Raw genomic sequence first — 27,471 nt, forward strand, 5'->3', positions numbered from 1 at the left:
TTGGCTAAAGTCATGTCGTGGTTGTTTTGATATTTTTGATAAATGTAATAACTGTTAAATCTATCTAATATAAAGTCACTTTAATGTGTTTAAGTAAGGTTAGTTTTATTTTTACGCTAGTGTGTGCATCAAGTGCCATCCTGAGTAGGAGGTTGATTTAAAATGGCTGCTACATTGCATTTCAAATTTCATAGTCATTAGTTACCAATTAAAAGCAAAGCAGGTGTACATCTTTGCTTTTAAACATTAACTAATGACTTTCAAATGAAATTTACAAATCTTTAGCTGAAGCAGCTAGCTAGTAGGCTAGCTGACTTGGCTAAAATCGCATTGTGGGTGTTGTTTGTGATGTTGTTGAATCTATCTCATGTAAAGTTTAATGTGATTAAGTAAGAATAGTTTGATTGTTATACTAGTTTATGCAATCCAGCGTAGGAGGTTGATTTAAAATGGCTGCCACAGGAATAATTATTAATTATTCAGTATTTTCAAACTGTTTTCATATCAACATATAAGTGCAATTATTCCAGAAAACAATGTAGAAAACTATTTGCACTGATCCCACAAATGCATAGAAAACAGAACAATGATTTATCTACAAAATAATCTTCATATAAATATCCTCCATATTCTCACCGGGAAAACATCAAAATATTCAAGTGCTGCCAGGAAAATATACATAGTGTAGATACAAATCTATGAATAAAACCAATATTTTACTGTAATATCAAGTAGTACTCTTGGATGAGTAATATAATTTATTTTGTATTTTATTGTAATATCCAGTAGTACTCTTGGATGAGTAATATAATTTACTTTGTATTTTATTGTAATATCCAGTAGTACTCTTGAATAAGTAATATAATTTGTATTGCATGTTTTGTTTTTGTATTTTTAGGACTTTGGAGCCCTCAGTCCTCTGCTGGTGCATTCCATTAGTTTTCACAGATGGTTTAAGCTGATCATACACCTCCCCACTCCTCTGCAGTAGAGTCCGGGGCAATACTGTGTTCCTGTGCGATGGCAGCCAGCTCTTTTAGAAACTCAGCGTACAGGACGATGGCAAACACTCGGCTCTTGGCTTGAGGGGGAATGGAAGGGCAGGGTGGCAGGACACCAAGAGGAGGTGGAGCCAGAGCGTTCCTCACCGAGCCATTAGGAAGCGATGCGTCCAAGATGATTTCCCCACCATGAGACTGGAGGCACTCTGAAAGACACGAGTATGGTAGAAATATACCACTGCTGTTACTTCTACTCCTACTACAACTGGTACATCTGTTACTACTATCACTGCAACTAAAAACAGGCTGGTGCACTCAGTTTTCTTTTCTGTGTTAGTGTGTGTTATCACTCATCACTGAGTGTTAGTGATGAACCGACAATACCTAAGTAGCCATTAGAGGAACTGCTGCTTCAGCCACTAAAACTTGAAGGGGACATATTCTGCACATTTCCAGGTCCCTATTTATATTCTGGGGCTCTACTGGAATATCTTTGCATGATTTACAGAAACTCCTTATTTATCTTATACTGGCTCTTTATGCAGCCCATCAGTCCAGCCTCTGTCTGAAACAGGCCGTTTTAGCGCCTGTCTCTTTAAGGCCCCCCTCCTGCAAGCTTCTTCAAGCTCCGGAAATACAAAAAACAAACTATAGAAGCAGGATTTCACTTCTTTTTCTTGTTTGGAAATGGAAACTTCTCAAATACATCCACACATGCTCAAGCCCCAGTCTGATCTGAAATACGAGAGTGGACAATGTGAACAACCTTAGCAACAAAGACTACAAATAAGACTTTGTAATAATTTGTGGGCATGTGCGAACAATCTGACATCATCACGAGGAGGAAGTAGTGGTAACATTACAAATGAAGCGTACGGAGTGTCTGAAGCCCTGGCTTTTGACTTGCAGGGAGCATTTTTACATACAATCACCTCACGTTTTGGAACTTTGACCATGTTTAACATAGATACCCAACATCATAACAGTATAAAAATAACACAAAAATCACAAAAGGCATGTTATGCCCCCTTTTAACATACAGTCCTCCAAACACACAACAAAATATGTTATTTGTTGTCGTCAAAATGAGCATTTATTTATCTGATGGCTCTATCAACAATTTCCTGTAAAGACAGTTTCCTGTATCTGCTACGCCTCTGGTTAGGATGTGGTTAGGTTTAGACAGAAAAACCATGACCACTTATTGCGGTCATGGTTAAAAAAAATGCTGACCCTTGTCAAAATTAGATGCTTTTTTGACAGACAAGAGTAATAATTCACACAGTCACCACAGTCCCTTGTCAGGTCTCGCTTTGGTGGTTTGACATAACATGTGCAGTACGTGCAGTGCATGTCTTCACTAACCTCTGAGCTTGCTGTCTTGGTCCTTAGCTAGCAGGAACCTCCAGGCCTGTGTGACCAGGGCAGGATAGTCTGGTCTGGCTGATACGTAGCGCTCTATCTGAGCATGCACGGATACCAACACCTTCATACAGGAAAGCACCATATTTAGAAACCCTGAAACAGCGGAGTATGAAATCAAAGTAGACATTTATGATGCCTGTGTGTGTCACCTGGTACAGTGTGCGGACATTGTGCTGGTTGTGTGTTTGTGTGCTGAGCAGGAAGGATCTCAGCAGAAGTTGTGGGTACGATGCCAGCTGAGCCAGGATGCCCGTCACCAGCAGATTCACAGCGATGGAGTTTTCCAAAAGGTTCTCCAGCCGGGACAACAGGACGCTGATGAACGGACCTGTGGCATCATGGGAAACTAAAGGTTAGTGTAAGTGAGGGAGAGAGACCTGGAAACAACATAAACCATTATATACATTAAAAAGCAAGTGAATAATTAATAGTAACATTTCAGCATTTATGGTTTATAAATTTAAGTTTATTGAATGCAGCTGTTTGTTGCTTTTTAACTTTTTTTGATCCAAAATGCAAACTGCTGCCTCAAGATGTCACTGAAGTACTGTTAGGAATTTCTATATTTGTATTCTGGGGCTCTATTGTAATATCGTTGCATGATTTAAAGTTCAAAAACTCCTTATTTATCTTATTCTGGCCCTTTATGCAGCACCTCAGTTCAACTTCTGTATGAAAGAGGCTGTTTTAGCTCCTGCCTCTTTAAGGCCCCCTTCCTGTTGAGCCTACTCTGTTCTGACTGGTTTGTTTCAGGAAGCTTCCTCTGGTTCCGGAGGCCACGTAAACAAACAGTAGTAGGTGGATTTCACTTCTTTTTCTCCTTTACGTCTGTTTGTGGGCATGCATGAATAATCTGACATCATCACAAGCAGAAAGTAGAGGTTACTTTGCAGGGAGCATTTTTATATACGTCCACCTCAAGTTTTGGAACTTTGACCATGTTTAACATCTGACATTATGACAGTATATAAATGATGGAAAATCACAAAAACTATAGCTTTAATTTGATGCATTATAAAAAAGTTATCTTTGGAAATACATCAAAAACTAGACTTGACAAGAATTTCATCTGCAGACATATTTTGTATAATTTCGAGCCTGGTTCTTATATATTTAGATATTATTATTAAAATGACAATACAAATTTTCTAATGTTCTTTGATGACTATAGATACAGAGTCTGCTGTCTGATAGGTGTTTTCTGCTTCTTTATTTACTTCACCATCTAATTCACATGTACTTGAAAAAACAAACCTGTAAATGGAACTCCATGCCTCCTGCTGCCTTTCTTACTACTGCTGCTCCTCTCCTCTCCTTCCTCTTCCTCCCCCTCCCCCTCTTCTTCTTCCATCTCCTCATCCTCTCCTTCCTCTTCCCTGTCATCCCATGAGGAGCTAAAAACAAATTCTTGGCCGAGCCCCCCTTCCTCCTCTTCCAATCTTTGCCTCAGCGCTCGGACCCGCCTTCTAAATGTGCTGATGTCATCTGTGACGTCGTCACAGTCTGGCTCCACCCCTAAAGACAGCATGAGCTCTTGGTATTGGGACAAGAAGTCCCCGTTATAAGAGACTTTATGAGACTTTTTGTTTTCAGGCAGACTTTGAGACTTGGCATCGGTTGCAGGCACCGAAGGGTCATGTGGCTCGAATACAGAATGGCCATTGGGTAAAGTGTTTGTCACTAAATATGGCGTGTGGGGGTGTGTGTGCTGCTGGTATGTTGGGTGTGTGTGATTGCTAGTAGCTGTGAAGTTACTCAGGTTGCAGTCTTGCATAAATGGCGTGCTGTCTTCATCAGCGTCATCACATTCGTCGATGATGTGATTCTTTGCATTAAAACCGTTCGTAAAAAGCTGATGTGCCTTTGGCTCTGCTTGTACGTCATCATCCTCCTTCCTTCTCTCCATCGCTTTTCCACAGTCCACACTCCTCCTCCTCGCCTCCTTCCCATAATCCTCACTCCTTTTTCTTTCCTCTTTCCCTCCATCTTCGCTCCTCCTCCTTGTTGACATGATATTGTTAACTGTTTCCATTACCGTCCTCCCTGTTGTAGTTAATCTCGCTGATAACGTTGTCATCGTTATTGGAATTGACACCTGCTGCCCATATGAAAAGCTTCCGCGTGCCCGCCGATTTGCTGCCGTTATCCGCTCCAGAATGGCTGCCTTTGTGTCTTTCTGTGCGACGAGATCATAGACCAGAATGTCATCCTGAAACTCAGATTCCTCCACATAAGAGCCGTGCACAAGCTTCGTCGCACTGCGTCGCATTTCCTGGATGTGTCGAGGAGGTGCAGGTGTAGTGCATCTGTCACCACCTCCATTTGCTAGCGCCGCGTTTAGCACCGCTGATGAAGAAGGATCTTCATCTGCAAAAATATCGTCCCACTCCAGCTCCAGGGCAGAGCTGGCTCTGCCTGCCTGGTTGCCCGTGGAGACAGTGTCCGAGGAGGAAGGGGTCGGGGAGAGGGCTGAGGGCGGAGGAGTGCTGACCACAGAGCAGATGGAGTCACTCTTGACTCGCTGTACGATCTCTTCCTCTTCCTCGTCTATGTCGTCACCCGGTGTGTCAGATCGGTATTCTTGAGGCGGAGGGTCGGTCCCGTCATACGGAGCCGACCAGAGCCGACACGCCCTGCAAGAAAACAGAACTCATCAGAACTGAAGACAAAGGCTGTAGCTAGCAATTATTTTCATTATCAATTAATCTGACAGTTATTTTCTCGATTAATCATTTAGTCTATAAATTATCAGAAGAAAGTGAACAAACCATCACATTTTCCAAAGTGACGTCTTCAAATGTCTTGTTTTGTCTGAGCAACAATCCAAAACCCAAAGATATTCAGATCATGACAGAGAAAATCCTCTAGAGAACCAGAGAATGTTTTGCATTTGTTGTTAAAAAATGATTTAAACAATTATTCAATTATCAAAATAGTTGCAGATTAATTTTCTGTCGACAGACTAATCAATTAATTGTCTAATAGTTGAAGCTCTGATGTTGTAATTTGAGCTTTATTATCAACTCTTATATCTCTCAATTCCAGTAGACCTGCAACAATTAATCAATTATTTGGCTATTAAATTACTATTAAATTAATAGCAAGCTATTTTAATTCTTACAATTAATCGTTTTGAGTCATTTTTTTAAGAAACAAGTGTCCAAATTCCCTGATTCCAGCTTCTCAAATGTGAATATTTTCTGGGTTCTTTAGTCTTCTATGACAGTAAACTGGAATATCTTTGAGTTGTGAACTGTTGTGCATGAAATAAAACATTTAAGAACGTCTTCTTGGGTTTTGTGAAAACAGTGATCAACATTTTTCACCATTTTCTGTAAAAAAGTAAGTGTATGACAGGACATGCACACTGTTTTTGTAGTTATTTGAGTTTGCTGAAATATATTAATTGTTAGCCATAAAATGTATAAATGTACATGCATGCCACATAAATGCAATGTTGTCACCTTTATGTGATCATGACAACAAACATAAACCAACCAGTTCCGTTATAATCGGGCCTTCTGTTGCACATAAGTAAGTATAGCTGCAACAATTGGTCGATTAATCAATTTGTTGACAGAAATTATCATCAAATATTTGTTTAAGTAATTTTTTAAGCAAAATACTCCTGTTTTCAGCTTCTCAAATGTGAGGATTTGAGTTTTCTCTGTGTCATAAAGTTTCACTTCCAAATAAGTGGTTTCAATACAGCATCGAACCTTTTAAAGCAGAAGTATCACAACGATGTATCGCTTCAACGTGACAAAAATCACAGCCACAAAAAAAAAGGCTTTGTTCCGTCAGGACGTGCTTGTCAATCTGCCTCATTTCTTGCATCATGAGGTCTTGAATTTAATCCATCCCCACAAATGCACTACCACAGGTTGCCCAGGAGATGTCACCAAATACTCAAAGAACAACAACTGTTTTCAGCTCAGTTCAGTTCAGTGCTCAGTCACTCTGATGTGGCGTGGACTCCTTTGCAAAGCTGTTTGGAGTCATTGCGTCACCGTGTTTCTAGAATAAATCTGTTGAGTAATGTGTTATCCTAACACCAGAAATATGGACTAAAACCACTTATCCAACCATTTTCTCAAACCACTTGATTCTGGAGCCTTTTCTTGCTCAACACTGGTTGAGAGTTAGTAAAAGGAAATTATTTCCCTCTAAATCTAAAGACCATAATCAGCAGCATCTAAGATACTTTGAAGGTATCTGGTATCTTCAGGTCTTAAAAATTCAGTTTCCTCAAGAAAAGGCCTCATAAGGAATTAATAGTCTTTTATTTAATTTACAAAAGTCTTTCCTGTCTGTAGAAAGCAGTAACATTAGTTATAAAATGTTTTTATTTATCAGATTGCTGACAGTCGGGAGACATTATACATCTATAAACTAAAAGTGGGATTGTTTCGACAGTAAATTGTGCTGTAGGAAGCGATTTAATCCTTTTTTGTGGAGTTTTAGTCAGCACCATCACACCTGCAGCAAACACTGTCACTACTGCCAGCTACAGCAACTAGGAAGCTAATCCACTCATAATGGGCAAGTGTCAATCATTTTTAATTGCTTAATCCATCCATCCATTTTCTGTTGCTTATCTGGGTCACATTAATTGAATTAATTATATCATTATGAATTATTGTTATATGCTGCTGGGAAGAATAAAGAAGGAATAAATAACTATAAGCCATATTTTCCCTTCTGGTTTTCCATCATACTTGCCAGTATGATTATAGGAAACAGGTATTAGCTTTAATTCTCTGTGTTATTAAAAAGGTCTTAAAAAGTCTTAAATTTAATTTAGATAACCTGCAGAAACTCTGTATGCTATGTGCAGGAGGACCAGGCGGAACCATATTCTTCTTCTGTGGTTTCATTGTAAAGGACAAAGGTGAGACTGACCTGTGGGAAGTGGAGATGGCCTGTTGGGCATCCCAGAGGTAGTGGAGGTAGTTTACATCCATCATAAAGTCTGAACCACGACAGTAACCAACACTGTCTGACAATGAAAGATCTGAAAAAGAGAGTTAAAGTTAGTAGACTTTACACACGTTAAAGAGGATTCACTTGATCAATCAACAGAAAATTAATCGCAATGTTTTAATAACCGATTATTCGTTTTGTGTACAGAAAAAATGTCCACATTTTCTGGTTCCAGCTTCTTAAATGTGAATATTTTCTGGTTTCTTTAGTCCTCTATGACAGTAAACTGAATATCTTTGGGTTGTGGACTGTTGGGCTGGACAAAACAAGGTCATTTTGGTTGCATCTTGGGCTTTAGAAAACATTTCAACATTTTTCACCATTTTCAACTAATCAATCAATCAAAATAATGATTTCGATAATGAAAATAATTGTTAGTTGCAGCCCTGGTTGTACTGACCTGCTCCTTTGGGCCAGTGGATGTGCTCAGAGTGTGTGTTTGTGTTCAGGAGGTACACGGGGCACCAGGAGGGCATGAGGAGCAGGAAGGAGGAGGCACTAGAGGAATAACAATCTCTCTGTTTTAGGCAGGAGCGCTGCCTCCTGCTCAGGTGGCTGCAGGGAATCAGATACCTGAAAACACACAGACACACACGCTGCTCAGGGAAGGAATGTCGCTTTCATAATTAATTATTGTTCATTCATACTGAGATTCTGGAAAGATTTGGAAAACTACTTGACAGAGAAACTCAGTGTCAATATCTATATTTATACCAGAAAATTCTGTGACAGTTTCTATCACCCTGACCTTGGTGCTAAATGTGTGGCCTTTGCCTGTAATTCTGAGCATTAGCTGACATGACTGCACCACCTATTTTCATATCATTTCCTATGAACAGTGATGAATTTATTTTGTATAACATGAACTCAATGCTGCTGCTTTTTCTGTATTTTGTTGCGTTCTTGCAGGTTAGGTTAGGCTTAGATAAAATGTTTTGGTTCAATGTTAGCATCAACTATATTGGTAGGGTTTCTGTCATGGTTTTGCTTGGTTTTATCTATGTCCTGTTGAAATATGAATCTCTGGTGAGATCAAGCAGACCAAGAACCATCGACAACCAGTTCTACCTGGACTGTCCTGATAAACCACCACCATACAGTCAGAGCAGATTAAACAAAATCTAGTAGAGTTAGTATATTACATGCAAAAGACAATTTGACCTCTGACTCTTTCAGACTGACCTGAACACCAGCTGTAGCATGACGTCTTCACAGAAGAGACCAATCAGAGTCCTGAACAGAGCCAGCGACACCGTACCCAGCTGATACACACACAAAAGGGGAAATCTTCTTTTGATTCATAGATCATCAAACAGCCGATTGTAGAAGTGTGTGTGTGTGTGTGTGTGTGTGTGTGTTACCTGGAAAGGTGTGTTGACCCTGCTGACCAGTGTGTCCAGGATGTGCACGTTGTCGTGTGTGTGCAGCAGGATGAAGGAGAGGAAGGTTTGAAGGAGGGCGGGCTCAGAGATGGAGCGCAGGAACAGATCCAGGTAGGCGGTGGTGGTCATGACCTCCTCCACCGTCAGCTGCACACACACACACACACACACATACACACACACACACACACACACAAATGTTCATGTAAGCATGAATGTGATTAAATAAGAAGTTAGTCTGTCTATATACAGGTTCAAATTGTACATAACCTGCATTCAGATCCTCCTGGAATTACATTAAATACTGTACGAGTTTCATATGTGGCCCCTTGTGGTGATAATATGTAAGAGACGTGGAAAAAGGACAATAAGACAGAGGTCAATAGAGCTGCGAGGTGGGAGGAGATATTTCAGGCTCCCTTGGTTCCTGCAGTAAAAATCACTTTCATTTTTCCAATTAACAAAATTACGTGACGTCACAGTTTGAGCACTTCTACGGCTTGGATCGCCATGAAACTCTCCAGGTTAAATCATCAGTACAAAAGATGAACATCTGCGTTAGAAAATATCTGGTTCTTTGATAAAAAGTCGAAGGTGCAAGACTGTACATAAAAAATTCAAGGCATCAATTAATATGATCACCAAGGTGCATTTCAGCAAGAAACATCCAATCACAAAGCTTAAAATTCTGCTAAAAAAAGCTAAAGATTATGATGTTGAGAAAACTGAAAACACAATCTGCAGCTTAAATTAATTAAAATTTTGGTTAAATTCTAAGATTAATTCAGCAATTATGGGGCAAGGGTGACTGAGGCTCATGGGTATTGTAGTATTATTAGCTGTCTTTTGTGCCAAAATGACGGACAAAACATGATTTCTCAGAAACAAAGTTGACATAATTAAAACTTATGGCCATAACTTTAACCTATAGGGTCTTTACATTATCTGGGAGAGTCCTGTGTGTCTGTGTTCAATAATATTGAGGATTTCATTTTAAAAAGTGTTAAATGGGAATACAGAATAGGGAAAAACACTTCCAAAACACCTTCACAACTCTACAGTGACGTGTTTGATACCTTGTGCAGAGCAGGAGCCAGTACAGGAACCAGGAAGCCGTTATAGATGTAACTCAGCAACTGAGACCGGATGGACGGATGAGCAACCTGAGAGAGAGAGAGGCAGAGAGTTTAACACTTTTTTTTTTAATTAGCTGTATCATTATTGCGTGTGCGTGTATGTATGTTACCTTGGTAACAGCGCTACAGAAGTCCAGTGAGTGCAGGAAGTGGACGAGAGCTGGAACCTGTTGAGCCGAACAAAAAGGTAAGACTGACATCATCAATCATTCATTCAGTAATTTAGTTAGTTAATCAGTCATTCATGGAGCTATTCATTCATTCTTTTATTGTTTTCATTCACTCACAAATGTATGTATTTTTTAGACTAGCTAGCAGCGCAGCTGTCGGTCCACCGCTTTGGTCCAGATTGAAATATCTCAACAACTATTTGATGGATTCCTATTAAATTTGGCACAGACATCTGTATTGACCCCCTGACTTGTCCTCTAGCGCCACCATGAGGTTGACACTTGTGGTTTTGAGTGAAATATCTCGACAACTACAAGATGGATTGGCATGAAATTAGGTTCACACATTCATGAGAATAAATTGTAATAACTTTGGTGATCTCCTGACTTTCCATCTAGTGCCATCATCTGGTCAAAGTTTTAATTTGGTTTATGACAAAATATCTGCAAAACTAATGACATTCCCATCAGTCTCAGTTGTACTTTGTGTTTAGCGCTAATAAGCACGTTAAAGTAAGAAAGTAAGATGTGGAACATTATATCTGTTCACACGTAGCTTAAAGCACAGTAGCTTGGCTGTAGACTTGTTACTCATATTGGTTGATTTATTTTCACTCACTCACCAGCTTTTTGCTTCAATCATTCATTTATTTATTCACTCAAATGTTCACACACAAAGATTCCTTTGTTCCCTCTTCTGTCTTTAATTTATTCACTCAATCTCATTCATTCGTTAAGACAGAATTAATTACTCTCATGGATCCATCCATTTGTTTACAAACACAGGTATGAAGCATCCATCCCAACATTTTTTACATTTCATTCATTTGGTCACTGTGCTGTCGTCATGGTTACAGTACCTGCTGCCAGTCGGCCTGGTCCAGACAGTGCCAGTCTTCACTGTAAACCTGCAGCCTGGCTGGAAGAGACGAGTACAGACCAGACAGACCTGTGGCCAGCACCTGTGAGCACACACAGACACACACACACACACACACACACACACACACACACACACTAGTTTATTAGTATTTATGCAAGCAGAATCACACATACAGTGCATGAATGCAGGAACACACACTGAAACATGCTGGATTGTGGTTTTACTCCATATTATTTGGGTCTTCGTAATTGATTGAACCAAAGTTTGTTAGAAATGCACCACTGAAGTACGATATTAACTCTAATCTTGTGGTCGTCATCTTGAAGAGGGACTCTGTGTCAAATGTCATTCATTGTTTTCATTTCTATTGAGCTCATTTGTTGTAAAGTTGTGTTTGTATCGAAGTAGTAAAGTAGTATTACTCCATCAAAGGAGTACTATAAGCTGCAATAGGTCAATCAGTATCTACTTTATTTATTATTCAGTTTATAAAATGTTTGAAAGTAGTAAAAATCTTTATTCCTTGAAGCCCAACTGAACATATTCAGATGACTTGTTTTGTCTGACCAACAGTCAAAAACACAAAGAAAAGTAGAAAATATTCAAATTTGAGAAGCTGCAACTAGTGAATTTTTGGCATTTTTGTGTTAAAAATTGACCTAAATGATTCTTCAATTATCAAAATGGTTGTCAATTAATTTTCTGTCAATTGATTTGTCCAATTGCTTCAGCTTGGAGTACTAGCATGTATAGTAGACGTCAACAGCGGCCAAACAACAAACTTTTGCCCCACAGGAGATTAATCCGGCCATGCACATAAACACATCCAGGTTTTTTGTGGAAATTAAATTCCAGCACAGATTAGTTTTTCTTTTACAAGCAGCAGAGATGGAGAGAGAGAGAGAAAGGACAGAAAGAGTGGAGAAAGATATTGATTAAAGATTGGACCTATGATTTGGAGAAAAAGGAAAGAAGAGATGAGAGAGGAAGGAGGTGAAAGGAAGGATGAGTGAACAGGGAGGAAAGAGAAGGAAAAGAAAGATAAGAGGAGAAAGTAACATCAACAACATCAACATAAACAACAGCAGCAGCAGCGCCGGCTGTCTCAAGTCTTGTTAACAATCAGGCAGCCGTCCAATCACGTGCAGGCTTACTAATCCGTCTCTGTGTTCGAGCCAATCTCACGCTGATTTACTAATCTGCTCTCTACATAAAGATTGAGGTCAGAGGGTGGTCACATGGGTTTAAATCTGACACACACACACACACACATATGATGACTTTTGGGGACATTACATAGACTTACATTCATTTCCTGGAGACTTAACCTAACCCTAACCTTGACTACTGACGCAAAAATCAGCTTTTCTCCAATTTGGGGCACGACTTTTGTCCCCAGTTGCACAAGCTGTCCCCAATTAGCTGGTCCTCAATCTGAAATTTGTCCCCAAAAGTAGCCTATGACAGACCACAAACACACACACAGAGGTAGCACATGCTTATGTGTCTTTGCCCACCCTTTCACTTTCACACACACACACACACACACACACACACACACACACACACACACACAGTCAAAGTACACACTGGTAGTGATCCGACAACAACTGACAAGTAAACAAACTATGTGCTTCTTCTTTTTCAATAACATTATGTATCCTTTTTGTTTCTGGTATTTTTTAATGTTTTTATATCTTTTTTATTTTTTCTATTTTTAAGATGTTTTATTTTTACCTCAGTTTTTAAATTGAGTGATATTTTTGCATTTTTTATTTGTTGTAGTTTTTACTATTTTTCTTGACATTAAGGCTTTTATTACTCGCCGTGTCTCCCCTCTAGACCTGCAACTAACGATTATTTTATTTATTGATTAATCTGCAGATTATTTTCACAATTAATCCTGATAAGGACATGAAAATAGTCAAAAAATGCCCGATATAATTTGTTAAAGCTCATACTGACGTCCTCAAATGTCTTGTTTTGTCTGATCAACAGTCTGAAATCCAAGCTTAAAAGCTTAAAATCATCACATCTAAGAAGCTACAACCAGCATTTTTTTTTTTTGTATTTTCCCGTTAAAAAACAAGTAGTCGATTATAAAATAGTTGCCGATGAATTTTCTGTTGATCAACTAATCGACTAGTCATTGCAGCTCTACTCCTCTCTGTTTCCTCATCTTCTCTAATTCTTTCATAGCTTTCTACATCTTGTGTTTACTCTGTAGTGTCCTCATCTAACACTTTCCCTTTTATACATTTGCCAGTCACTTCATAATACTTTTCCTCCCCCCTCCTCCATTTCTAACTCCACTGTATCTCTCTCTCTGTCTGCCTGTCACACAAACACAAACACTCCCAGAGGAAGAGTATGAGCTCATTAGTTAATTACATAACTTGTGATAATGAGATTACAATGCTGAGGGGAGATGAATGGAAAAGCTACAGATTCCACTCATTTAAACAGCCATCTCATTCATAAAAATAAAAAAATCAGTAAAGGGATCAAGGACTGCGTTCTTAACAGGCGTTTTTATCCTGTTAAACCGATAATATGATATGATATGATATGATATGTTTCATTTATGGATCACAGACATAGAAATAAATTCAAGGGATAACATGTCAAAGAGAAAACACTTATTTCCAACATAATATGAAGATGTTAAAAGACAAACACTGTACATACAACATAAAACTAACCAATAAAAGCCTGAAACTCAACATGAAATCACCACAAATTAAATACAAAGTAAAAATAATCATAATAATAGCATAGAAATACCTAAGTACAACAAGGACAATTTGTTTTTTTTGAGAATTTACTGTTTCTCAAATACCCTTAAATAATATTCTTCTATATTACTTCAAAAATCGTACATTTCAAGCCAAAAATGGCTCTTTGTGAAGTCTACAGTTTTTTTGGCCTCAACACCTGGTGTATCAGTGCTCACTGATATTTTACTCACTGATATTTTGGAGACTTTAATGATTTTTCCATCTCGCACACACTCAAAACACACGAAAGCCTTTTTTTTTATTTCTCTGCCTGCAGACAGAAAGTATGTAGAGATTAACCTAGTTTAGCTTCGGCTAATGGAGGTCTATGAGGGATAAACTAGCAGATGTGTTTGTGAAATATACCTTCAGATTCCTCACAGATGTATGGCTGCATCACATATAAAACTGGACTGCTGTAGTAAAACAGCAGAAAGTCATGCATGTAATTTTTTACTGTAATTTCCTCGTCTCCTCACTTTATTCAAGACAGTTTTTTTGGATGCTATTTATGTTGGTGAATGTAGAATTTAGTGGTTAGTTTTTTATTTATTTTTGCCAAGCTTCATTTGCATATAATAGATGGTATTATATAGATGTTTTATTGTTTTTTATTGATTGTTTGCAACCTTTGATTTGTAATTATCTTAAAGGTTTGTTTAATGCAATTTACGTGAAGTTCATGTATGAAAGATGCTATTTAAATTAAAGGTATTATATTATTATTGTTCAAGTTTTTTTTAGATTATGTATATATATGCATGTGTGCTGCGACATTTGAATGCCCCTGCATGTTAATCTTATCTTAATTTACATTAAAAATCTGGTTCCTCTCATTGTAGCAAAAACAGTAGTTTTCAATGAAGATACAACAAGGATTTATTTTCAATTTTAGGAAACATTTAGGAAAAAAATTAAGGCTTAATTGAGGCTGAATTACCAACCAGGCAAAGCAGGCAACTGCACCACGGCTGCACACACTCTAGAGTTGACTGAATTAATTGCTAATTTAGTTGGAAGTACTCTATGCACCACTAAAGCATGTTATAATCTGAAATTATAGGGGCCTTAATGCAAGACCTGTATTATTACTGTACCTAACTTCACACCCCTTTCTGTAGAGGAACCCTGAGTTAAAATATTTAAAATACTTTCAATATTTCAGTTTATATTGTGCTTTCATAGTGCATATTCTTAAATTAATTTGTGCTTAATCAAGTAACCACAAACCTGATTACCCTAAAGGATAAATCTGGCCCTCTAGTTGCAGCAAACTTTATGTTTATGTATATATCTTCCTGTCATTGTTTTTAATGAAATCTGGAAGCAGCAGCAGAAAAAAGCAGAATGCAACAGTAAGACAGCAGGAGGTTTATCTCAGCATTTCAAGTCTACTGAGTCAAACTGATCCTTGAAGTTCCTCAGAGTTACAGACACTCAGGCAGACATGAGATGACCATGAAACTTGTGACAATGAGCAGAGACGTCATTTGTCTCCTCGGCTGTCGTGGAATGATGAGCCATCAAGGTTTAGTGATGACGGAGCTACACTATCTGTCCTGAATGTGAATCAACACTGTAAAACAGATCAACGTGTTCCTCATTCTAGAGAGATGTTGGGTTTTGGCGGGCTGAAATGTACCAGTAGTTGACGTATGTTTGTGTGTTTGCACTTACAGGACAGAAGTATGTGTTCTGGGCGATGTGCTGGGCGACTCGAGGCTCCGACGCCGACAGAGACATGATGAGCAGCAGAGCATCTCTGGCCTGCTGACCGACTGACCCTTGTCTGAGATAGAGAGATAATAAAGGTTAGACTTTTTGCTTTACCAATATGGCTCTGTCTGTACGTGTGATATACCCTAAATGTGTGCAGTATTGGGCCAGTTACTTGGAAAATACAATTAATTACTCTTTAAATAAAGTTATTACATTGTTTTTCCTGTTACTTGCACATTCTCTGTTAATTTGTGTTTCCCCTTACCATAACCTGACCCCAATCTGTTACCTAACCCCAACCAGTCATCCTCTGAGATGCTTATGATGTGTTCACATCATGTCGGAGGGGATCAGAAAGATTCCCTTCTTATGGACTTGTGAGTGTTCAGGACATCTGACAACTCAGGAAGGTTGTATGAAAGGGGTTTAAAGGGATTGTATGAGGATTTACTGACAAAATTACATTATATCCATTAAATTTGGGTTCAATTAAATTGAACAGCTGACTTTGGTTGACGAGAGGCGACCATGTCTGCTTGGTTTTCATATACTTTTTTATTATGAAGCAATTTTTTATAAAAATCCCAGTTTCCCAGTCGTAATTAGGACTTGGAGGTTGATGTGAACACTCACTGCAGAGGCAACAATGAACCCATTCTGCACCCAAAACCTACATCTGCTTACGTCTTTGGTGTGTATATACTGTACCTACCTGTGAGTGTACGGTATGAGCAGGGAGAAGAGCAGGAAGTTGGCGGCTCCCTGGTCCTCGCTGGTGTGGAAGAACAGTTCCAGCACTGAGGGATCTTTGACCAGAGCCACACACAGCTGGTTCAACAGGAGGACCAGTTCAGCCTCCACAACACCGCCGCTGTCTGCAGGAGGGACGAAGGTGATTAATTAACCAGTTCACAAGTTCTTCCTCAAGCACATGAAACCAGCATCACCCAGTTTTCTAGTGAACCACTTCAAATTAATGACATGTCATTAGATGGCTAAAGAAACTCCAGAAACCAGAGTCAGAGTTTGATAAAGATTAAAAAGAGATGTAAGCAAAGATGCACTCCAGTCTCAATTAATTTACTTTGTTACTTGTACTAAATGTTACAAAAACACTGAAATGTCATTTCATCACTTACACTTCAACTGATATGTCAACCACTAAAAACTCTGGAAAAGCAGGTTCAATCAGAGACAGAAGGTAGATCATGACTTAATTTTCACAAAGCAAAAGAAGTATTTCTAAAGTCAGACAATATCTGGCACTGGATGATCCAAATAAATTGATTTATGCCCTCGTCTTTTCTCATCTGGACTATTGCAATGCTCTTTTTAACTGGACTTCCCAAGAAATCAACAAACAGGCCTCAGCTGGCCAGAGTTTTAACCAAAACAAGTAAAAGAGAGCACATCACGCCCATTTTAGCATCTTTACACTGACTTTCTGTCACTTTTAGAAATGATTTTTAAAATTTTACTACTAGTTTGCAGCCCTTAAATGGTTTAGCAGCACCACATTTGGTTAACTGTCTCTCTCTATACACACCCACACGCTTAGCTCATTAAATACTACGACGCTAAATATACCGACAGTCTGGACAAGACTGGAGAGACAGCTTTCTCTTATTATGGACTAAAGCTATATGTGAATTCCTTTAATCTCATACCAGTCACCCTTATTTTTATACACAAGCCCAAAAATAGTGTACCCAAAATAACGAGGTTACTGTTCATAACCCCGGTCTCATTTAACTCTTTAAATTTTACAACCAAAAGTCAGAACGAGTAAAAGTGATCCCGAACTAGAGTTACAGATGGGACAGTGTCATTTAACAGGTTAGGAAACATTTCGAGACCTTTTAAATCTTGCTTTTAAGGAGATTGTTTACATTATTATTGCCATGCCTATTGTATTGAACTCAGTTTTATTGTATGTTATTGTTAAAGTGCCTTAAATGTTTTGTTAAGGCAAATTATGTGAAGTGCCTTGAGCTGCATTTCATGTATGAAAGGTTCTGTATAAATAAAGTTCTTTATTATTATTATTTATTATAGCACAAATTTAAACTTACACCCAAACTGACTCTGCAACTTGTTTAAGTGTCAACTTACTGTCGCTCCAATACAATATTGCACATTTTAAAACATTTATTTTTCACTTTAAATGAGCATGTTTAAATGTTTTTTTAAACATGTAACTTATTAAATTATTAAATTAAGTACTTGTAGTTGAAACACAAATAAACTAACAAAATTGGCATGCCAAATGTAAAATATCAGAAGTGAGAAATATTGCTTACAGTTTTAGAAAGTTTCATTTTTGAATTTAGCATGAACAGTATGTTTCCTTTTAGAATCCCATTTAACACTGACAAAACCTCTACTGCACTGAGAGGGCTTTTAGTTTTTAGAGCAGCAGTAAGTATAGATATAACCATTTCTACATGAACTTACCAGCTCCAGCTCCGGCGCAGGAGGCCAGCAGCATCATGAGCGGCCGTAGAACAGGTTTATGGTGCAGCAGAGGCTGTCTGGCCTGAGACAGAAGCATCTGGTACATCCTGAGCTGCTCCAGCTTCATGTCCTCAGTAAACTGTCTCCTCAGGCTCCACAGAAACAGCCTCTCCATCACGCCCTCCAGAACCACAAACTCCAGGATGGGACCCATCGCTCCTCCTGAGATCAGGCAAATATGATGACCATAATAGCTAATGCACCTAAAGTAGATTTAGACACACGCTGCAGCTGCTTCAAAGATGCGTAAACGTGAAAAGTGTTGAGCTACTGTATTCAGCATTGTAACAAATTTTTATTGTGACCTTTTCATACTGACCATTAGAAGATCCCTTCATAATGCACTTACAATGTAAGTGATGGAGGCCAAAATCCACAGTGTGTCCACGCAGTCATTTAAAAGTTGATGTGAAGCTTATGTGAGGCTTCAGCAGTCTGAGTTAGTTATATCAAGTGGATATCTGACACATTTACAGTCTTTTTAGCATCAAATTCCCTCCTTGTGTTTCCTCAGACAGTGTTTCCCTGTTGAGCTGCGGTGGAAGTAAAGTAATAGTTTATCTCACCTTGCCCAGCTTCTTCCTCCATCAGCAGGAAGAGCATGTGTTCCACGTAGTTCTGGACGGCACTGGCCTCATCAGCCGGGATCGGACCAAGACGTGATGTTCCTGAGCCGCCATTGCTGCTACTAGTATGACTGGAGAGGAAACTCAACGCACCGCTACGACCCGGCTCGTGTTTCTCCAGGATCTTGACCACCTGGAGACAGACATTAGAGACACTGAACCAGACCTCTGGTGGCCTCTACTCTGAATGTTGTTTTTATTTTTAAACCTGCAACAACTGATTTTTTTGGCCACTTGGGACAGCAGGAACAAGTGAACACAACACTGACATATCATTAACTTTTAAGTTGATATGTTGAACTTGTTGGCAAACATTTACTTATTTCCACATCCAGCAGTTATGGAGCAACATTATCGTTCATTTGGAGTCGTGTTTCTGTCCACCAGGTGAATGTAAATCCAATATTCACTCTCTTTTAGCTCTGTTTTTGCTCTATACCAACTCCTGAGTGAAATATCTGGCTCTTTAGCTGCTAAATGCTTCACTGTGTTCACCAGCTAGTCTACAGCTAACTGTGTCTGTTTGCTGTTTGGTGCTGAGCAGGTAGTGTACAGCGGCTTTTTAGAGCTTTTTCTCTGAAAACAGCTGCCTGCTGCGGCCAAAAACGACACTATGAGAGCCCTGAGAGTGAACCAAAACAGTAAAGTTGCAGCCGGACAGATAAACAATGAGCTGAAACTCACTATAAAGCTCCGTAAAGACGAGGGGAGCTGCAGAGTCGCTGATAATTCTCTACATTACACACTGTCATTTCATACTTAAAATATTGATTATAGCCAATTTAGGGTAAACAATACCACCATAGCTACACATTAAAGGAAATGTTAAACTGTCTTAGGCTGCAATTCATCCAATGGCCATCAGGTGCTTAAAAAACTTTGACTATGTTGAAGTGAATGGGAACAACCTCCAATAAATCTCTAGAAATACAGTCAATTAAATGTTTCCTACAAGAAGTTCCAAATTTAAAAACCTAAATTTAGTCCTAATTTGCGCCTTGGTGGCAATTTTGTAAATTGTGTTTTATATCAACAAGATATTAAAGCTTAAAAAGAGGAAGAAATTTTGGGCAATGTGTTCAACTGATGTTGGTCATTGCCTGCTCGTCCATCCCATAGACTGTATATTAAAAGATGGACTTAATATACATAATATAAAGAAGCTGCATACAGTACATACAGACATCACTGTGATAAGAACTACGTATTGTGACAGAAACCATCTTTGGCAAAAATTTATTTGACGTTTACTTTGATTTTTTAGTTTGGCACACGTCCCATCCGCTAACATGGAGGGGGCGGAGTTTATGACCTATACTGCAACCGGCCACCAGGGGGCGACTGAGGTATTTTAGCTTCATTTTTTCATTTTGGACTAGATTTACAGTCCATCCCTTTTGCCAAAATTTGGTAAAATATTAATATTAATGTTAATTTATTAGGTTTTTGTTCATTGTGTTTCTAAAAACAGTGGCATTTGGAGTTAGCCTCTTAATTATATTCATAATTAATTTGTAAATGTAAACAGAAAAGCCTAATTTATCATTAAAGGTAATTTAAGATACAGCAGACATTTAAGATACAGCAGAACAAGGGATGAATACATGAATGAAAAAAGAGAGAAAGAGAGAGAGAAGAATGTAATTCACTGTCTGGACTTGTGTTAACCTTTGACCTCAGCTGCTTCAGACAAGGACCGCACACACAATACACTCATACAGACAGACACAGAGTGTGTGTGGGTTTTCTTGGCTGGCGTAGAGAGAGCTTTGTTCTAAATGGATCCTGTGTTTAAGGGCCAAAGTCTGGGCCTACGAAGCACACACATACACAAACACACACATTAACGCACAATCACACACTGTGTTTGCCAACCATTATGAGAAAAATAGGACAGACTGAAATCGAGAGACAGAAAACAGCGATGACAGAACAACGGGGAAGTGAGTTGTTTTTTTTTCAGTAGACACACACACTGACTCACCTGTGCCCAGTGGTTCTTGAACACAATCATACAGGTCTCCGGGTCCACCCCTTGCAGTGTGAGGGACTTCCTCCGGTTGCCCTTGACGACCACCGAGGCCATCATTTTGACTGGCGGTCAGGTGGCTATAGCATGTTCCAGCAGCAAGTGTCAAAGTTGGGACCAGGAGGGATACTGGCTGGCTCTCTCAGCCCAGGATCAGGCTCTGTCCCTGGGCTCTGTGAGCAGCTGCTGGCCTGCAGGAGGAGGACAGTTACAGTTCACTATTTCTGCAACATGCTTCCACTTCCAGGAGAACACCAGCATATTTTAGCCCATTCACTACATTATTGACAATTATTGCTAAGTATAGATATATATATGTTGCTGTACATTAGCATGTTTTTAGCTTGATTTCTTTCCTTTCAGGCAGCCGTTGGTTTTAATTCATTTCACTGCGTTTTGAAAATCAGCTTGCAGAGATTTGAGGTTGCAGGAAGGTAATCCATCACAACAAACGTTATTTTTAGCCATGCTAGCAGCGTGACGCTAAGGATTGCAGTGTTGGTCGGTCAGTTAATCACCTGACTAAAATATCTTAACAGCTATTGGATGGATCGCTCTGAAACTTTGCATTTATTGAGGATGAATCCGACTGAATGTGGTGATCCTTTGACTTTTCATCTAGCACTATCATCAGGTCAAACAGTTTATGACCAAACACCTGCAAAACTAATGACATTCCCATCAATTTTATTGCGAGCATGCTGATATATATGATAGATAGATTGATAGATAGATATATAAGCTCACATTTAGAGAATTAAATTATCAGTTGCAGTGTTTTCATGAGCTACAGTATCTGGAAAATCCAATCCAGAATCAAACAATAGCCCAATCAAACTTAATGAGGGGTTCATCGTTAATGCATTAAAAAGTTTGCTCTTCTGCAGCCTTAAATCTTTACTAAAGTAAATCTAAAAATGGAGGGAAGTTTCCAAAAAGAGTCTTGAGTTCACATGTCAAAAACAGTATAACTTTGAAAATAAAGAAGTAAACGTTTACTGTAATGAATCTGATCTTATCTCAAGCAAGTGTGATGAAATTAACTGCCACAGCGGCTGTCTGGAAGGAAGGAAATATGCTTCAGAAAATTGTCGGTATTCACTTAAAATGCACAAGTTTGTGTTTGAGGTTAATGTCCTAAAACATACAACGCTACACTAAATATACTATAATCTTTTACCTCAAACTCTGTCTATGGTCACTTGTTTCATGTTTGTGGGTTTGTCGTTGTCATGTGGTTTTGTTTCTGCTGCCAGAGAACTGAAATCAAACTAACAAAGCTATGCAGTCCTACAGGGAGTTTATTTCTCCTCTTTATATTTTGTTTATTTGAAAGAACCTCCGAATCTATGAGCAGCATCCTGAACATTTCTGACGCCTGAATGAGGAAAGTGAGGAAATCCTCTCTCGCCGGGGGATCAATACCGACTTAATCAGTCAACGATAAAAGCAGAGAGCTATTTATTCCCTTTCCTTCTCTCTCTGTCCAAAATCTGACAAGAGCCAGGAAGTGACGGTCGTCAGCGGAAACAAGCAAACAGGAAAAATGGGAACTCGTCCGAGTCCCACCCTGGGCGTTCCCGGAAATTCCATGAATTCCCAAGGAGCTCTCCAAGAAATCCCTGAACCTACCTCTGTGCTGCTGCGGCGACATGGACGAGCGAGCCTGTGGGCTGTTGTCCTATCGGGGAGAGAGAGAGAGAGAGAGAGAGAGAGAGAGTTAGGAAGTGATTGAAAGGTTGTAAACTGTCTGGCTTGATTACACACACACACACACAGTGGTGGTAGTTTGGGATTAATAATCTCATCTCGTCTCATCTCAGATTACTTCCCTTGCTTTCTCTCTTTTTCACACACACACACACATGTTTGTACTTCTATTAGTGAGGACATTCATTGACGTAACACATTCCTTAACCCCTCACCATAACTGAACCTTAACCCAATTCTTTTTATAAACATATATATTTGGGCAGTTTACAAATCCATCTTTTACCATCTGGGACTCTAATCTGTATGTGTGTGTGTGTGTGTGTGTGTGTGTGTGTGTGTGTATGTGTGTGTGTGTGTGTGTGTGTACCAGGTATTAATCATGTTGTGGGGACATCAATCTCTTTACACAGTCACATTGCAGGGACAAAAAGCAAATCCCCAATAACACAAATCATTAGATTTTAGGGTGAAGACTTGGTTTAAGGTTAAAGGCAGGTTAGGGTAAGCATCCAGGAAAGGAATGTAAGTCAACTAATGATTATTTTCATTATCTATTAATCTGTTGATTATTTTTTTCAATTAATCAATTAGTTGTTTGGTCCATAAAATGTCAGAAAATGGTGAAAAATGGTTAAAAACAGTCCACAACCCAAAGATATTCAGTTCACTGTCATAGAAGACTAAAGAACCCAGAAAATATTCACATTTAAGAAGCTGAAATTTAAAAGAAAACTTGACTCAAGATTATTAATTGATTATCAATACTTAATCGATTAGGCTAATTGTTGCAGCTCTATAGTCAATGTGATGTCCTCTGAAGTGATGGAAACACGACTGTTTGTGTGTGTGTGTGTGTTAGAGAGAGAGAGAGAGAGAGAGAGAGAGAGAGAGAGAGAGAGAGAGAGAGAGAGGGAAGTAATCTGAGATGAGACAGTGATGTTTAATCCCAAACCACCACCACTGTGTGTGTGTGTGTGTGTGTGTGTGTGTGTGTGTGTCACATACTGTCCCAGTTAAAGTCAGACAATCACATGCCATCACATAAACCAGGGATTAAACACACACACACACACACACACACACACACACACACACGGGTCGGAGGTGTTCAGATTTTCTGACCTGCTTTTTAATTCACTTTTTCAGGCATTTGGCTGATTGAGATTTAATTATGATGATGACAAACTTCACCTCAGTGTTCAAGGGCACTTCAGCAGGAGACACACAGATATCAAACCTGCAACCTTTCAGAGAAACGTCTCTGTCCAGGTCGATGCTGTCGCTGAAGGAGCTGAATGTGGTTTTTTTTCAGTGTTTGCACAGTCGGTGCGATCTCATGGATTTTTTTTTTTTTTTTAAGAATAAGACAAACAAACTAAACCTTCAGTCCTGCTTACAGCTGGTTGTTTCTCACAGAAACTGCTTGGTTTGCAGTTTTCAGAAGTCCTAAACCAACAAAATAACTTGTTTTTTTATCAGTGTCTTCCAAAAAAAAGCAATATGAGCTTTTTACTTTTACTTTTTCAGGTTTATGCAGTCAAAAGTACTATTTTAGGGCCTGTATGATAACTACTGGGGGGCTGAACCACATGTTTATTAACATATATTAGGGATATATTTAGAAGTGGAATTAGCAACTGTCATACATACCAACTGCTGAGGGGATTAAACCCCTGATTCATAACAATATATATATATATATATTTTGAATTATTTGTTTACAATACATCTAAGAAAGGAAGGTTCTGACCCCCACTCACCTAAGGTTTGAGATAGACTGCCCTCATAGTTAAAAGTAGAGCTGCAATGAGTAGTCAATTAATCAATTAGTCGATTAAACGACTATTTTGATAATCGATTAATCATCTTGAGTCATTTTCAAAGAAAAAAAATGTCCAAATTCTCTGATTCCTGCTTCTCAATTGTGAATATTTTCTGGTTTCTTTAGTCTTCTGTGAAAGTAAACTGAATCTCTTTGAGTTGTGGACTGTTAGTCGGGACAAAACAAGACATTTAAAGTTGTATTTTGGACTTTGGGAAACAGTGATCAATATTGTTTATTAGTTGCAGTCCTAATATAATGTACATCTATACAAATAACTTATTACACCATACAATAATTATTCCAGCACTCGTTTGCTGATTGTTTACAGAAACAGTTTAACAGTGTTATGTATTTTCATTTACTGGTTTTCACAGTAGTTGTACTGTATGTTTATGTTTAGTTATATTTATTCTGTCTTTTAGTTGTATATCTATGTGTATCCTCTAGTATATTGTTCTTGGAACTGTGTGTAAATACCGTGAGAGCTACTAAACCAGAGTCAACATACTTCAATACTACAATGAAGCTGATTGCAATCATTTTGCTGTTGTAGCTGGTCGAGGTTCAGCTAGTTTTAACTACCTTCTATACAGTTATGTAGTTCAGTCTGCTTTGTCATATGTTTATGTAATAGCATAATATAGTGGAGTAAAATTGCAATATTTCCCTCTCGGTTGTAGTGAAGTAGAAGTATAAAGAAGCATAAAATGAAAAGTGAAGTACAAGCACCAGTTAAGTATCACTGAACACCACTGGAATTTAGTGTGATATAAGTGTCATGCAGTTGTGAGCAGGGCGTGCGTTCAAAGCTCTGACATCTGTGATCTGAGGTTAAGCTGCTGAGTGACATCGTTTTCGGTGCAAGAGAAGATCAACGTTTGCATATTGTTTCTCTTTTGGATTTCAACTAACGATTACTTTGTCAACAAAATGATGTAAAATTAGTGAAAGAAAAATCTCAGAGGCCACAATAATGTCTTCAATTTGCTCGTTTTGCCTGAAATGTTACTGTTTACTATCATTTATCAAAATGATTGCAGGTTATTTTTCTGTCGATCGACTAATTGTCACAGCTCTGAACAGTTTCACTGTTTAACAGCTTAATGCACTTGAACACACCACCACTGTGAGTGCAGGTCAGTCAGGGTCACTGAACTGTGCCTGTTACACTTCTTAATACATCTTACATCACACACACACACACACACACACACACACACACACACACACACACACACACACACACACACACACACACCTCACTGTTGTACCAGCATTACTCAGCAAGACTCACACACACACACCTGATAGAAAGCCCATAAATAGACTATAATTGACTTTTTGTGAAATTAAATACTCAAAATCTGTGATATAACTATGTTTGTCTTCTATAATGTTCAGCTCTGCTTTATTGTTTATTGTTTAAATGTTTCTATTGTGCTTCTACTGAAATATTACACCGAATAAAGCTGTAAGATCTTGTATTCTACACTCATCTCTATTGAATTTTTGCGCACTTTACTCTGTTGTACTCTCTTCTGGTTTGTTGTCTTTCTGTAAACACGCTTGTATTTCATATAACTGTTATTCTCCATGTGATAAACTCTGAATTAAACACAAAGACTCCTTTAGACAGACAGCTGGTGATAATATGAACCTGCAGTGAGTTAACTGACAGATCTTACCTCGGCTGTTGAGAGATGAAGGAATGTCAGTCTCTCCCAACTGTTTCTCCTCGCCTCCCCCCCCCCAAAAAAAAACAAAAGTAAACTCTGTTACAGTCCAGAAAACTTGTATAAATCTCTTGTGTGAATTGTCTTCTTGTTTTAAACCGGATGATTGTGTTGTTGCAGCCCGTTTCTGGCCGCTGCTCCGTTTCTAAAGCTTTAAGCCGCTCAACCGTCAGTCAGCTCGCTGCTGGCTGCTAGGTAACCCTCTGACCCCGCCCCCTGAGGGGGCAGGCCACGCCCCCTCCAATAAAGCGATAATTGCGTGAATTTTTGTTGTTTTTTTTGATTATCTGTTTAGTTTTCCAGTGTAAAAACATAATTATTCATTAATGTAGTAGTGCAGGTTTGCTTTACCAGTAATCAAAACTTTAAATGTGCAAGTAATGTCAAGTTATTTCCCAGTATAATGCTGTTGTTCTTATAGTATAGTATTGTTTTATAATATTACATTGTATTATATCATGCTCTTTTAATGCATTTGGGAGTGTTTTATTATATAATATTGTCTTATTGTATTGTATTGTATGATATTATGCTCTTTAATTGTACTGAGAATGTTTTATCTTTTGTATGTACTCAGGGAATACAGATGAAAATTAGCCTTTTTTTTTTTTTTTAGCTAACTCTGGCATATTTTCAGACATATAATTAGTATGCAATGTCCCTGTCAAATAAATGAATAAACTGAAACTGATTTTGAATCTAAGAACAAGAGAGAAAACATCTTATATATTATAAATCATATGAATCATAGTTTAACATACAGATTGTGTACTTATGTTTTTGAAGCAGTTCAAATCTGAAATATGAAGTTCTTTACATCGCTGTCGTTCAGTTTATCTAACCAGGGCTGTCGTTGTTCGGTGAAACCATGTATGTAAAATTTGCAGTTGGTTGATGAGGAAGAACACCTCCAGGACTTTTTTTTAAGGTGGACAGTTTGAACCCCAACTCTAACCATAACCTGACATTTACCATGCTAAAGCCAAGTCTTTACTTTAAAATTTAATATAGTAGAATAGTTCCAATAAAGTGAACATCATGACAGTGTGAACAGATTTTTGTCCCGACAATCTGATAAATACAAGTACACACACACACACACACACACACACACACACACACACACACACACACACTATATCCCTCCTGCTGAGTGATATTGTTAACGAAGCTGCGTTAATCACCGTGGAAACGCAGGTTAACAGCTGGTGTGGCAACACAGCAGGAGCCGTTAATCTGCTGTTCAAACAATTCACACAGGTCACCTGGATCCAAGCCAACCCACCAACCATCATCATCATCATCATCATCATCTGGTTTATAAGTGACCTCATTTAATGTAAAATGTATTGGTGTTGATAATTTGGTGATAAAATTAAATTAAAAAGTAGGATACATTGCTGTTGGAGTTTTAAAAAATTACAATCATCTATCATGAAAAGTACTTACTAATGAAATTATACTGTTTTATGTTTTATTTGCATTAAACAGTACTATTGTCTCCTTTAAGAAATACCTTTAGCAAAACATCTATCAACATTTATATGGAGCATCC

General features: G+C 38.5%; 1 protein-coding gene and 1 long non-coding RNA gene across 3 annotated transcripts in view; one reads left to right on the top strand and one right to left on the bottom strand.

The window, feature by feature from the left end:
* Positions 1–982, top strand: part of LOC121889821 — a 33,931-nt gene extending 32,949 nt beyond the window's left edge. The window contains exon 3 of one of the 2 annotated variants that reach the window (XR_006093648.1): positions 899–982. This is a non-coding gene — a long non-coding RNA (uncharacterized LOC121889821). The remainder of the gene's footprint in view (positions 1–898) is intronic. The other variant, XR_006093649.1, reaches the window with a different exon arrangement.
* Positions 755–26,312, bottom strand: LOC121889577 (FHF complex subunit HOOK interacting protein 1A-like). Its single transcript, XM_042401626.1, has 18 exons — positions 25,869–26,312; positions 22,278–22,326; positions 20,601–20,836; positions 18,557–18,749; positions 17,931–18,152; positions 16,189–16,351; positions 15,435–15,546; positions 10,958–11,059; positions 10,038–10,094; positions 9,868–9,954; positions 8,771–8,938; positions 8,592–8,671; positions 7,810–7,982; positions 7,329–7,440; positions 3,681–5,059; positions 2,576–2,754; positions 2,367–2,487; positions 755–1,207 (listed from the first exon to the last, which is right to left on the bottom strand). Exons 3-18 carry the CDS (start codon positions 20,703–20,705, stop codon positions 963–965), a joined length of 3,498 nt encoding a protein of 1,165 aa, XP_042257560.1. The 5' UTR covers positions 20,706–20,836; positions 22,278–22,326; positions 25,869–26,312; the 3' UTR covers positions 755–962.
* Positions 26,313–27,471: the final 1,159 nt, after the last annotated feature.

The sequence above is a fragment of the Thunnus maccoyii genome, chromosome 22, assembly GCF_910596095.1.
Source record: "Thunnus maccoyii chromosome 22, fThuMac1.1, whole genome shotgun sequence".
NCBI classification, from domain to species: domain Eukaryota; kingdom Metazoa; phylum Chordata; class Actinopteri; order Scombriformes; family Scombridae; genus Thunnus; species Thunnus maccoyii.

Bases quoted from the DNA above. Each gene is read 5' to 3' on its own strand.
- LOC121889577 (XM_042401626.1), bottom strand. From the start codon at position 20,705: ATGATGGCCTCGGTGGTCGTCAAGGGCAACCGGAGGAAGTCCCTCACA. The intron at 8,939-9,867 runs GTATCAAACACG...GTGTGTGTGCAG, and splicing joins TGGCTCCTGCTCTGCACAAG to CTGACGGTGGAGGAGGTCAT. The intron at 8,672-8,770 runs GTAACACACACA...TGTGTGTATCAG, and splicing joins GGGTCAACACACCTTTCCAG to CTGGGTACGGTGTCGCTGGC.